General features: G+C 36.8%; 1 protein-coding gene across 2 annotated transcripts; it reads left to right on the top strand.

Moving 5' to 3' along the window:
• The first annotated feature begins 6,459 nt into the window (after positions 1-6,459).
• On the top strand, positions 6,460-12,901 carry LOC141611108 (disease resistance protein RGA2-like). Of its 2 annotated transcripts, XM_074429524.1 has the most exons (5): positions 6,460-6,690; positions 7,391-11,110; positions 11,788-12,029; positions 12,325-12,403; positions 12,500-12,901. In XM_074429524.1, the coding sequence occupies exons 1-2, from the start codon at positions 6,657-6,659 to the stop codon at positions 10,699-10,701; spliced, it is 3,345 nt and encodes a 1,114-aa protein (XP_074285625.1). In that variant the 5' UTR covers positions 6,460-6,656; the 3' UTR covers positions 10,702-11,110; positions 11,788-12,029; positions 12,325-12,403; positions 12,500-12,901. The 2 variants fall into 2 exon arrangements, with proteins under 2 accessions (XP_074285625.1, XP_074285624.1); XM_074429523.1 differs by lacking the exon at positions 6,460-6,690 and having other exon boundaries at positions 7,098-11,110.
• Positions 12,902-16,607: the final 3,706 nt, after the last annotated feature.

The following is a 16,607-nucleotide window of genomic DNA, read 5'->3' as shown; positions in this document are numbered from 1 at the left end:
TTGTCAGCCCGGGAGGGAGTCAATAGGCGAATTAGAGGCGTTTTCTCCCGCCTTGTTCTCCCAAGATGGCTAATTGCCGGAATTAGCATGATAATCACGAATGTTTGTAGCCTAATTGTACCCTAGTCCTTTCTTATCTTGAGTAAAACATCATTTCAATTAGTTTCTTCTTCTAATTTAGTTGTTTAATTAGTTTCATTTGCATGTCATTTAGTGTAGCTCACTTAGCCAATTTATCAATCAAACCTATTTTCCTTGACTTAGCTAAACTTAAGAATAATAACAATTGGTAATCTCCCATACTCCTTGTGATTCGACCCTCAAGTAGTGCAACTACACACGTTCACTTGCGAAGTTAAGCTTGAACCATCATACTCTCTAAGGGATTAAGGTGAGATTTGTTAGTCTTTATCTTTTGAAAAGCTAGTCGAGTAGAAATATTGCTACATGCGTGTACATTATAAAATGTTTGTTTGTGTTGGGAAATTATGGTATTATTATGGATTTCCCGGGATTAAAACTCTTAGGGATATTCAATACACTATATTGGTTCCTTATGAGAGCGATTGAATCCTTTTCCTGTACTATGAGACCAAGTCTTCTAACTTAGAGGCGTGTTTTGTTTGTTCTTTATTCACCAGTGCCCCTAAGATTAAATAGTCTCGAGTTATGACTGTCGGCTTTCTTTGCAACAGAGCACAAGTAACGGAAGAGAGGTTTATGAGTCCAATAGAACATGGCCTAAAGTACCCTTGCTGCTCTTTTCAACTGATGACTACTGAAAATACACAAGCTAAAGCTGACAATAATATTGTGTAACTTGGTTCCAAAATGAGTCAGTTTGATTGTTAGATGCGTTTTGGGTCGGATTAATTGAATCAAGTTAGTTTCTGATTCTGGGTGGAATTCGGGTATGTGTCTTAAATCGTGTCATTTGGGATATGGTATATTCCTCGTTGGGGCCTGGGGTTTTTATCTATGTTTCGTCATTGTCCATTAATCACGAGGACAGAGGGTCTAAGTGTGGGTCATTTCAAATCGGATTTCTGAAAGTAGATACGAACAGGTTAACAAATCTATAAATATAATAAAAAGGCAACAATAAAACATAAAATTTCACCTTTTTCCTTTGTATGTTCATTTCAAAAAGCCACATCATCAAGCATTATTTAAAAAGTAAAATGTTGGAAAAATTATATCATTAATTATAGCACAATAAATATTAAACTTGACTTCTTTTTTTCTCCTTAAAGAAAACTAAATAATAACTAAACATCAATGTAAATACTAAATCTCTTATAGGACCGTCCTATAGCATAAGACTGACCCAAAAAGAGAGAAGCCCGAACAAAATAATTAAGTTTATTTATATTTTAATTTTATTTTAACGACCAGACATTTTATGAAGAAAGCTAACATATCCAAATATACAATTTATCAATATAAAATTTTAGTTTCTCAAAATAAAATAATTTTCTACCAGTTTAATAACTAATTTATTTGGGTTTTTAGTTATTGAGTTAGTCTTATAGATAAAATGGTCCCACATAACAATTTGTGATCTTAAATTATGGGATTTTATTGTTAAAATAAGTTATATGAGAAATAAAAATTACCTTGCATCAGGTAAATTTTACGACATTTATAAATGTTATCTTTCTTTACTATATGCCCCGTCAATTTCAATTAATTGGAAACATAAAGAGGACGTAAAAAAAATGTCTTTATATTACCATATTTGTTTTATATAATGTGTTCAAATATTATAATATCGTAACAAAATTAGAATATCATTCTACAAGGACAACATAGAGTACTCCATGTAAACTCTTCTAAAACCATATTATTCAACATTGTATATATAAAATATATAGTGATGTGAAAATAATAAATGAAAGCCAAAAATAATTATGCAAAACAAACAAAAGTAACAAAAGACAACATAAAAAAAAAGTGTATTGAAGACGGAGAAAAACAAAATGAAAAAATAAAGACGATCAAATATGCAATTAGTAGATTATACAACTGGTTGTATATAGTTTATGTACAACCTTTTCAATGTTGTCGAGTTTTGTTATAAAGTTGTCGAGCTTTACTAACAAAACTAGTTTTATACCGTGCAAAAAATGCACGGGTCATAATAGCAGGCGTTATTATTATTTACATGAACATATAATTGAGCGTGATTAAATGTTCAATACTGTGACAATATAAGTAGTCCATATTTGGAGATTTGAATATTTGATAAATATTATATTTGAATATTAGATAATATACAACCGTATTTTATTAGAATTATATTAAACGTATTTGACATGTTAGACCCGTTTAATGTATGTAAATTATGACATTTTAACTTATGTTTTAACATATATAAGTAATTAAAATAGGAATAAGAGATAGGAATATGAATTGTGTTGAGGAGAGAGGATAATTAAATAGAATAAGAAAACATGGAGGGGTCCACTTGTAAAAACTTAACAGCCAATCAGAAGCCTAGAAAAAACCTAGCTTTTATACTATGTAGATTGTTACAATACAAAGTTATTGAGCTTAAGAGAAATAATTATTAAGCTCCATAACTTTTTAAATTAGCTCAATAACTTATAAAATAGTTCGACAACTTTGTGTAAAGAACTCAATAACTTTGAGGCGGTTGTACAATGCTAATATACAACTGGTTGTAAGATAGTATTTGTGATCAAATATGACCTTGCACAATTGCCTTTTTTATGTTCATTTCAGAAAGTCACTTCATCATGCATTATTTAAAAAAGAAAAAATTGGAAATATATCATTAATTAAAGTAAAATAAATATTAAATTTTGCTTCCTTTCCCCCCCTCCCCCCCTCCCCCTAGAAAATATAAATAACAATTAAACATCAATGTACCAGTATGTACTCTTAAATACATTTTTTTTTTGTCGTATATACAAGTATGTACTTATGATTCTATATAAGAGAATACAAGTCAATCATGAAAATGAGTTTCACATGTATCGATTATTCAATTGACATGATTAATTTTGTAGCACAATTCTCAATGTTCAATTATGAAGTTTCAGCTGTAAAAAAAAATTATGCAATTTCAAGTTAAATTGACACACCACTACTGAACTACATTACTTACCTGTTTAATATCTCATTTCATGTGAAATTGGAATTTAATATGTTATGTTTCTCACCAAAATAAATGAACTATACACTACAACAGTTTTGCGTGTCATCGTATTCAACAAGTTGTCAATATGTTCGAAACGAATAAATTTACATTTATGCATGAACTTACACAGTTAAACTCAAACGCACCCGTGAATTTCACGGACACTAAACCTAGTTGGAAAAAAATGACTAACTAAAAGTAAAATTCGGGGCATTTTTATTTCAATAGGTCTCACTTGTGACGGATATATCCGTCACAAACGTGTGGACGGTCAAATATCACCCACATGGTAGATAAGACAAAAAGTAAAATACATAGGAAATCACAAATAATTTGTTTTTATCCTCCCATATGGATTTTATTTGACCCGTAACAATCTTGTGACGGATATCGACCATCACAAACGAGAATTTGTGCTTTTAATTTGATGATCTCAAAAAATTGGGTCATTTCAAATCGGGTTTAAGTTTTGTTCAACTTAACTACAAGTCGGATTAAATTGTGGGTTTCCCTTTCTAATTCTATGTAATCCTCTTATTTTAGTAAAAGACTTGTCACATTTAGACCTGGCAAAGCTGACCCGATCTAATAAGACTAGAGCTGGCAAACAATGACACGACACGAAAACCCGACACGAACCCGACACGAAATTAACGGGTTTGGGTTGAGGCTTAATGACCCATTTATGTAAGTGGGTCGACACGAACACGACACGATATTTAATTGGGTTGGGTTTGGGTTGAGCTCTCTAAACACGAACCCGACACGAAAGATCTGTTTACTAAATTAATCCTAATTTTTCTTGATCTTTCATCACATAAATATACGGAGTACTTAAACTTTCCAAATATGGACAACACACGAAAACACGACCCGAACCCGACACGAAATTAATGGGTTATGGTTGAGGCTTGATGACCCATTTATGTAAGTGGGTCAACACGAACACGACACAAAATTTAATTGGGTCGGGTTTGGGTTGGAGGGTCTGTGACCCGTTTACATGTGACACGAACACGAACCCGACACGACCCGATCTGTTTGCCAGGTCTAGATAAGACTGACCCGAGACCCGAACATGCGAACCCGTTATGACCCGACCCGACTCAGACCCGACCCGAAACTTGATTGACCCAATGTTGACCCGACCCGAAATGAGCCGACCCATAATTAACCTTATCGAAAATGACTTAAAGTAACCCGAAACGTCAAGTACTAAAGTCAAATTAATGTTACTTAAGGCTCTGTTCTTTTGGACTTAAAGTCACTTAATTTCAGTTCACTTCAGATCCTATAAGGTCAGTTCAATTCATCCTATAAGTTCAGTTCAGATCCTATAAGTTCAGTTCAGTTCAGATCCTATAAGTTCAGTTCAGTTTAGATCCAATAAGTTCGATTCGAGATCCTATAAGTTCGATTGATTCGAGATCCTATAAGTTCAGTTCAGAAAAATTTAGTTCTTATAAATTTAGTTCATAAAAGCTATATACAGAGTATTATTTTTAAAGACCGATACAAAAACATTTGACATTATTTATTCGATACAAATAAAAAAAAATCACTCCTCTCATTAATAATTTCAGAGTCACAATAGATTTGGGCATGTTTGATAAAAAGCGGAATAAGGCCATGTATTAGGTACGAAACAACATAGTTAAAAACATTTGGCGAGGCAATGGATCCGTTGTTGAGAGTGATAGTGAAGATGAAAGTGATGAGGATTATGACAATATGGAAATAAATGGTTAGAAAAAAAAGATATACTCCCTCCTATTCCGAATAAGTGTCCCATTTGGACAATGACACGAAAATTAAGGAATATAGTTAAAATAATGAAAATTATTGTATAGGGGTAATAATATATTATTCCCTCCATACCACACCAATGGTAACATGGGTCCACTTTTCTTCTCACAAAAAGCGGGTTCATGTTACCATTGGTGTGGTATGGAGGGAGGTTAAATAATGAAAAGTATTGAATATGATGGGTTATGGGTGGTTGAGGGAGTAAATAAAGAAAATAGCTAAGGGTAGAAAAGTAAAAAACCATGTTCAAATATGGCAAATGAGACAGTTATGTGAATAGACGGAAATGACAAATGTGACAGTTATTTAGAATAGGAGGGAGTAATATGTAATTTATTTGTTATCGTAATGTAATCGTAGTATAATGCATGAACAAATTAATGCATATAAAGCAGAAAAATGTTATTATTTTACCTTATGTTTTAGACTATAATTTTTTTTTTTTTTTTTTATATCAATGTTCTCTCTTGGCAAGTAGTAGACTAGTAGTAGTAGTAATGATGATGATGATGATGATGATAATAATAATAGTTAAGTTAAATAAAATAAAATAAAATAAAGTTAAGTTCGACTCCCATAAGTTTAGTCGATTCGATTCGAGATCTTATAAATTGATTCGATTGAATCCTACAAGTTCGATTCGATTCGAGATCCTATAAGTTCGATTCAAATCGTATAAGTTCGATTCGATTCGAGATCCTATAAGTTCGATTCGAGATCCTATAAGTTGATTCGATTCGAGATCCTATAAGTTGATTCGATTCGAGATCGATTTGTTTTTCAAAAAAAGAACAAGGCCTTACACCAAATAGAGTTTCATTTGTTATAATCTTCCCTTATAAATAGTTAAATTTGCAAATAATATTTCGTAATCAAAATAATACTAACTAAAGTGTTTTAACCATTAACACGAAAGGGACCCGACCCAAAATGACCCATACTCGAAAGTAACCCGACAAAAGGTCACCCGAAAATGACCCGAAACCCGAAATAACCCGACCTGATCCGAAATGTATGGCAAACCCACCCGAAATGACCTGACCCATACCCGATCCGAATGACCCATTTACCGACTCTAGTCACATATATCCAAATAAATTACTCCCTCCCAGTCACTATAATGTTCCCTCTTTCCCGAAATGGATTATTCAACTAATGTTCCCCTTTCTATTTTTAGAAACTTTTACTCTTATTTTATTCATTTATCTCTTCTATCACCAAACCCCACACAACTCTTTTACTCTTATTTTATTACTTTCCTTTATATTTTGGCCCTACAATTCATTATTTAACTACTAATAATTCATCCCTCTCTCCTATCACCAACCTCACACAACTCTTTTACTCCTATTTTAATATTTTTCCTTAAGTATTGTGCCCATATCAAATGGGAACAATATAGCGGACTGGGAGGGAGTATTACTTAACCCATTTTAATATTATGACGGATATAATAAAACACACCAGATTTTAATCCTCTTTAAGCAGTAAATATTGTGTTGCAAAGGGGGAAAAAAAGCAAATACACACGGATATACTTCACTCTTTAAGCAGTGAAAGGGAACACATCAGTCACTAAAGGATCGTCAATTCAGAAATCCAAACCAAATCGAGTGAAAGAAAGAGAAGGGTAATTTAGTCAGACCACAATAATTCCAGTGACGCAATACACTGTACGAACATCAAAATGAAGACGATGAAGCCAATCCAATTCAGATCAAGTAAGATTTAACACAAGATTTTAATCCTTTTACCCTTGTCTATTTTTTTTATTTTGGCAATAGATGTTCTAAAATTGTTAAAGAGTATTTTATTCAATGCAAGAGATTAATTGATTGATATCAATTTCGGTAAAAAATTATGAAGTACGGAGTATAATCTTACAAAAAGGGTACCGGGTGTAATCGAGCCGATTTGATACCTGGTTTGGTGAAGCTCGAAATCAAGTGGTATATGAAAAGTCGAACTCCGGTCCTAAGGTACAAGTAGTCTTGTTATAGACGGATTTATCCGTCTATAGTTAAAGATGGGTCAAATAGCTTCAAAGTGGTGACATTTTTTGCCCCCACCGGCCACCACCCCACTTATTTTCATTCTATTAAAAATATGGTATTGTATTTGGCCGTCTTTAGTTATTAATGAGATTTTTGTATTAGGCAAGGGCATTGACATGTCAATGACAAAGTCTTTAGGAAGTCAACTCAATTTAGTAACCACATGATATCTCACATCTCCATTCATTATTGGCAGCCCTTCTAACACTTTCTGCATTATCTATTTTTCTGATTTCTTGCATTTAAAAAAAAAAAAAAAATCTCAGAGATATAATTCAATTTCCCACAATCATGGATCTTTCAACAACATTGTCTTTAGTTCAAACTATACTTACTGCTATCCAAACTTTGGGTCAGTTGCAGTCAGTGTGCTCCATCTCTTACTGCAAATCCGAGCTTGATGATCTCCAGAACACTGTCCAAACCGTCAGAGCTGTTCTTGAGGATGCTGATGCCAAGCAGGACTTGCTCAACAGCCAGGAGAAGAATTACATTCAAGAGCTCAAAGATGCTGTTTACGACGCTGATGATGTGTTAGACGAGTTCCTAACCCTTGCCAAACAGAATCAACTCAGAAGCAACAAGGTCATCTCCTTTTTTTTCCGGTTTAAGCTTCTTACTCGTAGACTTTCAAGTAAAGTCAAAATGGTTAATGACAAGTTGAACAAAATTGCCACTAAGAGTGATCAGTTTAGTTTTAAGGTTGACTGTAAGCCTCTGAAATTTACAAAGGAGGAGACTTCTTCTTTTATATGTGATCAAATCATTGGGAGGGAGGACGATGTGGAGAAGATTATAGCTTTGTTATTGGGTTCCAATAATGTTGATCAGCAAAATGTTTCTTTGCTTGCCATTATGGGGATGGGAGGTTTAGGAAAAACCGCACTTGCCCAACTTGTGTATAACGATCCTAGGATCAGTGAGGCATTCGAGCTGAAGAGGTGGACTTGCATCGCTGATCAGGATCAACAACAGTTGGACTTAAAAGGGCATTTAGGGAAGGTAGTGAAAGGGTTCTCAGTTAGTGATAAAATGTCTTTGGAGGACATACATCATGTCGTTAAGCGGCAACTTGGAGGGAAAAAATACTTGCTCGTGTTAGATGATGTGTGGACTGAAAGTTATGATGAATGGCAAAAGTTGGAAGGGTTTTTGAAGATAGGGGGAAGGGGGAGTTGGATAATTGTAACCACACGCTCAAAAACAACTGCCCAAATGATTGCAGGTGATCAAATGCATGAGTTGCGAGGTTTGTCAGAATCCGATTCATGGCATTTGTTTGAAAGGATGGCGTTTCAAGCAGAACAAAGAGATGATGAACTAGTTAAACTTGGCAAAGAAATTGTTAAAAGGTGCACCAATGTTCCACTTGCTATTAGAGTGGTAGGAAGTCTTCTGCGTGGTCAATCCAAGTCCAAGTGGCTGTCATTTCATGAAAAAGGGTTAGACTCTCTTGGTGAAAATAATGATACAATAACCCGCATACTGAAGTTAAGTTATGATCAACTCAACCCTTCTTTGAAAGCTTGTTTTGCGTACTGTGCTATCTTTCCCAAGGATTGGCAGATTAGGAAGAAAATGTTGATTCGACTTTGGATGGCACAAGGCTACATTAATTCAGAGAGTTTGGGCGAGGACTACTTTCTTATGTTGCTTCAAAGGTGTTTTTTCCAAGATATATTTGAGGATGAAACCAGGGAGATTGTGTTTAAGATACATGATCTCTTGCATGATTTTGCTGAAAAAGTAGCATGCAGAGAGATTTGTAGGTTCAGTTTTGATACTTCTGATGTGGGTAAACGAGTTCGCCATCTCTCTTTTGTGAATGACACTTATGCACAACATATCTTCAATAGTACTCATATTCGTACGTGCCTTCAAGTCATGGATTGTTTGGAGAAGTGTAGCGTGGGCCAATTACTAGCAAGTAAATCAATACCGAAATGGACATGTTTAAGGTCATTGGATTTGAGTTGTTCCAAGGCCAAAAATTTACCAAAATCAATAGGTCAACTGTTGCATCTGAGGAGTTTAGACCTCTCATTCAGTCGCGAACTAAAAGTTCTTCCTAAATCAATAACAAAGCTAGTAAATCTACAAACTTTAAATTTATATTCTTGTTATAGTTTAAAACAACTCCCAGATGATATGAGCAAGTTAGTTGATCTAAACGTCTTAGATATAACTGGATGTAATGAGCTGAGTCTTATGCCAGCAGGCATAGGTATGTTGACCTGTTTGCAAACTCTATGCCAATTTGTGGTGGGTGTGCGACCAAGTTCAAATTCAAAGCAATGTTTTAATGGGTTGGAAGACTTACAACACCTGAATAAATTAAAAAGGAGTTTGAGTATTCAAATAGCCTTGCTTAAAAGTGCAAAATTTGTGAAGGAAGAACATGGCGGAGGAGCTTATTTAAGGAGTAAAGAACACCTAGAGACAATTGTTATTGAGTTTAGACAGGGAGAGGAGTATGGAAGCAAGGAGTCTGAGCAAGCTTTGCTGGAAGAGATGCAGCCTCATCATAATGTCAAGACATTGGAGCTGAATGGGTATCACGGAGAGACAATACCGAGATGGCCAGGTAGGGGAAATAACTCCGCATTGTTTGATCTCCCCAATCTTGTCACTTTGAATATCGAAGATTGCAGTGAGCTGCTCTATCTACCTTGGCAGATTGGGAAGCTGCCCCACCTTAAAACTCTAGTTATTTCGGGTTTGTCTAATATGGAGTATGTGGTGGACTCGGAAACACTTGTCTCGGGTGAAGGATCATCCTTCTTTCCCAGCCTCAATGACCTCCTCATTAATAAGTTGCCTAAGTTAAAAGGGTGGTGGCGTAGATCAGATTTAGGGTCCCTCATGGTCAAGCTTAATGACAGTGGGAGCAGCCTAGAAGCACATGTAGAGTGGGTATCATCTCCCTCTTTTCCTCTGCTGAATTATCTGACTATAGAACATTGCGAAAAAATATTGTTTGCTCCTTTATGTCCGGTACTGGAACATCTGAAAATATATGACTCTAGGGGAAAACTGTTCTGGAGTGGTATGAGGAGCACACCTCGCCATCATCCGTCGTCACATCCCAAATCGTGTAAACTGGAAATCAGCAACTTGGAGTGGCTCAAATCAATGCCAATTGAGTACTCTCAGTTTATTGTAGAGCTAGATATAGTGGAAGATGAGAGCTTGGAGAGCTTGGGAGAAGTGAATGAGTTTCCGTCTTGTTTGTCGTCTTCCCTGCGAAGCCTCTGCATCAGAAATTGCCCCAAACTTAAGAGCGTGGGAGGATGGTTGGAGCATCTTTCTACCTTGGAGTATTTGCGTATATCAGAATGTCCAGAAGTGGAGTTGGGTGGAATGTCATGGCATAACCTTGCTGCTACCCTTCTACACTTGCGTTTGTTTGGATTTGAAGAGATGGAAGAAATGCCAGAGGGGATGCAGTACTGCACTTCCCTCAAATCTCTTTACATTATGAATTGTCCCAAACTGAAATACCTGCCAAAATGGATGCCCAAACTCACCTCTCTCCAAAAAATTGAATTTTGGTTTTGTTCCGAGAGTCTAATGGAAAGATGCCAACAACCGAATGGGGAGGACTGGCCCCTCATCCGGCACATCTCAGAATTTAAAGTCTGGTATAGTGGTAGTGTGGTAGAGGATAGTACTTTATAGAACGGTTTTAATTTGAGTGTTTGTGTTTAGAAATTGGACTATTTGTTTAACTTTTGTTAGACCTGTGGTGTTATGGACCTATGGTCATCAAATTGTATTGTACTAGTTATGTTAAGGTGTCGAGGTTAAGGGAAAAGAGGTATGCCAGGGTATGTTATCCACATTTCACCGGTACTCAGGAGCATTGCATTCTGAATTGTGCTTTGTGTTTGTCCAAGCCAAAACCTGTGACAAGAAGCTAAGTATGGCATGATAAGCCTGGAGCCAGGACACTCCTTGAGCTTCAGCTGTCATCTGATTTGGTTTTTGATGGAGATTTTAAAATTTTTCACAACTGCAAAAATGGAAGCATTCATCTTATGGGAGACCTAGCTGCGACTGGTGGACAATGTCTGTACAAATATACCGTGTATGGCTTGCATTTTTATTTCATTGGATTTTAGCTTAATTTGAAATTTATAGGTGCTGATATGCTATACTGATTATTCCACTCCCCTGTTTAGAAGTCCCTCTATCCTATTTATATTGTCGTTATTTGACTTTGGTAGTCAAATAATATGAACTTTGGCAGCTATGATTCGCTGTACACTCTAGAGACTAGATTTTATAACTTCTTTAAATGATAACATGGACATTGTTGTTCAATCAAACATCGAACACGAATAATATTTGAAGAATTTTGCTACCATAGTCGGCATTGGTTGATAACATGTATGTTTATACACTGTACATATATTCGCTACCACATTATTGAAGAACCTTTTTTTATCATTGGCTGATAACAAGCTTATTTGATGAGATTTGTAAGTTTGTATCTTTTAGAAATACTAGACAAGTAGAAATATTATGTTTTTGGTGTAAAGGGAGCCAAAAGGGGTATGGTCTATGGATGGTGTGTAATATAGTTGTAAGGTTGTTTCTCGTTTGTGTGTAGCTATGTCTGCGTTTGCGCAGAATAAGGCCTGCCTCGGAAGGTCTGTATCAGGTTAGCTGCTTTCGTTAGCCCAAGGCAGTTGCCTGTCAGTTGTTTCTGTATAAAGGGAATGAACATGCTTTATACCAAAAACTGACATAATTTATGTGCAGGTGCCATTTAACGCCAGGCTTGATGCACAACAACTGGCAAATACGGAACCCATCAACGCTTACTCCAATTGCTGTAGCACTCTAAATGCTATGTATCCATGAACTTTAACCATTTGAAAAACCAGGCGAACATGAGAAGCAACAGAAAATATTCGCCGATTAATAGTAGTTTAATGATGGGTTATGAGATTTCTCACAACTGGATGATTGGAAGGATTCATGTTATGGAATACCTAGCTGTGGTGGGTGAACTATCCTTTAAATTATACTTTGTGCTGCTTACATTCTTATTTCTTCGGATCGCAGGAACTTTCAGCTCAATACTACTTAATATACTGTATAAAATGTATAGCTATCAAGATGACAATGCTGATCATAGGAGTATAGGACCCCTCTGTTCGTCTGGGTTTTGTTATGTATTTTAAGTGAACTATTTATTTGATGGTTTCTTCTAGCTTTTTATTTCATGTTACGAAGATGATTAGCTTATTGATGTTTCCAGAACTAAGAGGTTAATTACTGAATCTGCCTTTGCAGACGACCGCCATGAGTGACAGGATGATGATTTTGAGGATGGAGATGAGGACTCGGAGGATGAGAAACCAGCCAAGCCAATGTAATATTGCATTCAAATAACTATCTTTCGCTTGTTCTTAGTTGGCTTTTTTTTTAATACGGAAAGTTACCAACTTGCTATGTCTTCTGTTTTTAGGTGAATGCTGGTAAAAAAAAAAAAAACCTAATGGTGATGCAAAGACACTCAGTCCAAAAAGGCAAAGATAGCTACACCTCAGAAAACTGTGGTCATTCCAACTTTGTTACTATAACTCGGTTGCAAGTATCCGACGTGACATAGGGGGCGAGTGTCACGTCTATTTTGTGACCAAATTCATGGTTTTGGCTTAACATGGAATATAAGGATGTCATGTATGACTGTTGTAGTGTCGTACACAAAATATGCTGCCAAAGTAAAGTGTGAAAGCATTACTAGCTAGTTTAATTTCTGTTGTGTCATATAATTGAATATACTTGTGATTTATTATATCTGAATGCAAATAAGGGCATTGTTCACGCTGCAACAAATAATACTGAAACACTCTTGCCGGTGACAAAATTCCCAAGTCCAGTGGTGCGATGTTTCATGCGACATGCCGTTCTTGCAATAACAGGACCTTCAAGTCAGACTCGGCTTTTCAATCCCATGGCGTAAACTTTTATGAAACTGTTTTCGATCTATTCTTGTATGGCTTAAGAGGTTTTCAACAAAAAAAATTTATTTTGTTTTTTATTGAATATTTTGAGATCATGACATTAATTTTCCACGCATGATAATAACATAACTAACATAATAGAAGCCTCTCTTGTGATGCATAATACTCACTTGAGATAATTGGATGAATTTTTTTTGGCTAAACAGGGTTATTTAGCAAATTAATTAGATTTTTAGGGTTGATTTCAAACTATTCGGGTGAATGGGTTCACGTCATCAGTTTATTTTATTTTTCCAGTTTTTAGCTGAAGCCTCTGAGCTCCTTAGCGGCTTATATGTATCACTTTCAAGTTGGTGTAATGTGTGTTTGCAACTTTTTTTGTGTACCGAGTTTTTTTTCCTAATCTCCTTCCTCAAGATTTCATCTATCTTCTTAAGTCCTATCTTCTCCATCGGCTTCTTCCATCTTCATGGATATGGATATGGTGATGTAAATTTCTTGTCTTTTTTCAGTTTTTTAATTGAAAAAAAAACAGTTTTTTTTCTTGATTTTCACCTTCTTATAGACTAACTATAATTTACTCTCCATTTTAGCATAGGAGAATTTTTTTAGTCACATGTCTTAGTTAAAGATGGTTTAAATCAAGGATTAAAGAGCAAATTTTCAAGAGTTCATCTTAAATCTGGATTTTTTTTGGATTGAGACCTCTTTGTTTCTTTATTAGAATTGTTTGTGACGACAATTTTAGATGACCATTTCTTAAGTTTATTCGTTTATGTTCATTCTTTAATTCTTTTATGGGTTTTTTAGTGACTTTCTTTTCTTATAAGAGTTACGGTTGATGCCCTTTTTTCTTAATTACTTGGTAATTTGAAAATCTTTGATTTTCGTTTACCGTTCTCATCCTTGCGGATGATATAGGTTGATTTCAATCAACCTAGTTTCCCCTCCTTATCCAAAAAAAGTATGCAAACTTAGAAAGCTGCTAAAGACTTGGGCGGTTTCACATCTTTTCTTTTTCTAAAATTTATATTAGTTGTTGGAAAGTGGTACAGTCATACAAGCCGCTAGGGACTATAGAGGTTTAATATAAAAACTGGAAAAAAAATGATGATGTGGACCCATTGACCAAAATAATTTGAAATGTACCCTAAGGCCCTGTTCTTTTGGACTTAATTTCAGTTCTTATAAGTTCAGTTCAGTTCAGTTCAGCTCCATTCAGTTCAGATCAGTTTAGTTTAGTTTATTTCAACATTAATAATACTGTTCTTATTTTATATTCTTACTGTTATCATTATTATTATATTATCTATTTAATACTTTTATTATTATATTAATATATATTTTTTATATTACTATTGTTATTATTTTATTTATATTTAATATATTTATTTATTATTATATTATTATGATCAATGGCAATATTAGCAGTATAAAGTATTAATATTTATTATTATTATTATTATTATTTTTTTAATTTATTATTATTATTATTATTATTATTATTATTATTGTTATATTATATTTATTATTTATTAATATATTTATTTTGATTAATATTATTAATAAAATATTTATTATTATTATATTACATATTACATATTATTATTATTATTTATATTAACTATTAAAATTGATGGGGCATATTCTGCACCCGCTGACCGAGTCAACATATTGACCAAGGTCAAAGCCAAAAGACAACAAGTCAACAAGAAGGACGACCTAGCCGACGAAGCATGTCGGCCTGTCACTTGGGTCTCGGCCTCGGAATCGGCCGGTAGAGACATATCTCGTGTACTCACATCCGTCCCCTCGGCATGGAGTCAACCAGCTCTGCCGCCGCCCGCCATGTGTCACCCGAGAGGGTAAAAAAGCGGTCTTTCCACTCGCTTCCGCCACTTGGCCACTATGTGACAAAAGGTGAAAGTCTATAAATACTCCACTTCTCTCATTGAGAAAAGGATCACAAATAAAACTGAAAATCACATAATCTGGTATAAACTCCCTTATCTCTCTACAATATACTTTGCCAAGTAACATACAACTTATCTCTCTAAGTTTCGACTTGAAGCGTCGGAGTGAGTACACTTGGCCCCAAGCCGAGTCCTCAGTTTGTTAATCTTTACAGGAAAGAGTGAAAGGAAGAGACGAGCAACGACATCATTCAACAAGCTTACGTGGTCACAATAACTGCTTCGGAATTACACCCGGAACAATTGGCGCCGTCTGTGGGGAATAGATACTAAAAGCTAGTCACCTCCCTTACAAAAAAAAAAAAAAAACCCATTCAAAGAGCTAAAAAGATGTCAAAAACAAATTTTAAATTGTGAGTGTAGAAACCGAATTCTACCAGGATGACACGAGTCCCTAATTCGAGATCGGGCGATCCCCACCTACGGTTCATCGAACCGAGGTACGGGATGCCGAAAGAGCCAGAAACACCGCTGCCCGCCGACCAAGTCACTGTCATGGGACATGTGGTCGATGCAGCCAAACTGAAGCTATTCCTGGACCTAATGGGTAGTACGCCGATCACTCCTGTCACGACGGCGGTGACGGCAGCGCATCCAAAGGTGACCAGGGCCCATAAAGTGAACCCGAACAACTTGTCCGGAGCACTACAAGGAGCCGGGCATGCTAGGACGCCGGCGGAGCCCGTGTTGCCAGTGGCAGACCAAAGTTTTCCCCCCACTCGCGGGAGGACAGCGTCGCCGCGGCGACAACGAGGCTCGCCCCGAAGAAATGAAAGAAGTCCGACTCACCAAAGTCGGACAAGAAGCCCTTCCCGACAGAGGGAGGTAAGCCGGACTAAAGGTGCGAGGAGCCGATCGCCGCGTGTCATTCGACACGTGGTCAGACAGCCCCTCAGTGCCTATGTCCTCGACGTCCCGGTGCCGACTAAACTGAAGCTGCCGCCCCTATCATACAAAGGGGATAGCGACCCAACCGACCATGCCGAGGCTTTCGAGTCGTACATGTCGGTATGGGAGCAACCCGATGAGGTGTGGTGCCGAGTCTTCCCAACAACCCTACATGGGATGTCTCAGAGTTGGTACAAGGGGCTACCTAATGGCTCGGTATACTGCTATGCCGACCTGAGAGACAACTTTATAGCCCAATATGCTTGCAACAAGCGAAGGGCCGTGGAGACATCAGATCTCCTGACCATCCGACAGGGGGAGGACGAGTCCCTCCGGAGCTACGTCAAGAGATTCGACGCTAAGGTCCAGCAGATCCGAGAGCTGAACACTGAACTGGCGGCCTTCGCGCTGATGAAAGGCCTACCGAAAGGCGATTTCAAAAACGAGCTCATCAAGTGCGAGGACCTCAACTTGGACTCCGCCAGAAAGATGGCCGACCGAGCCATAAAGGTGGAGGATTATCACAAGACCTGGGTAGGCCACAGTGAAGCTGGGCACCCAGAGACGAAGAGCCGCCGGGACAATATCAATGAAGGTCGCCGTGACGTTAATAGGTCACGGCCTGAGAGATTTAATAGGAAACAGAACTCGGCGGGCGCCGGGGGGAGTTCAGGACCATACACCCCGAAGCGGTACAACGGTCTCACCCCCCTGGTCAAATCACCGGCCGAGGTCTTTGCCCTAAGCA

The sequence above is a fragment of the Silene latifolia genome, chromosome 11 (assembly GCF_048544455.1).
Source record: "Silene latifolia isolate original U9 population chromosome 11, ASM4854445v1, whole genome shotgun sequence".
Classification (NCBI taxonomy): Eukaryota; Viridiplantae; Streptophyta; class Magnoliopsida; order Caryophyllales; family Caryophyllaceae; genus Silene; species Silene latifolia.
This window is presented reverse-complemented; position numbering and strand designations above follow the sequence as displayed.

Coding starts and splice junctions, on each gene's coding strand:
- LOC141611108 (XM_074429523.1), top strand. CDS start 7,315: ATGGATCTTTCAACAACATTGTCTTTAGTTCAAACTATACTTACTGCT.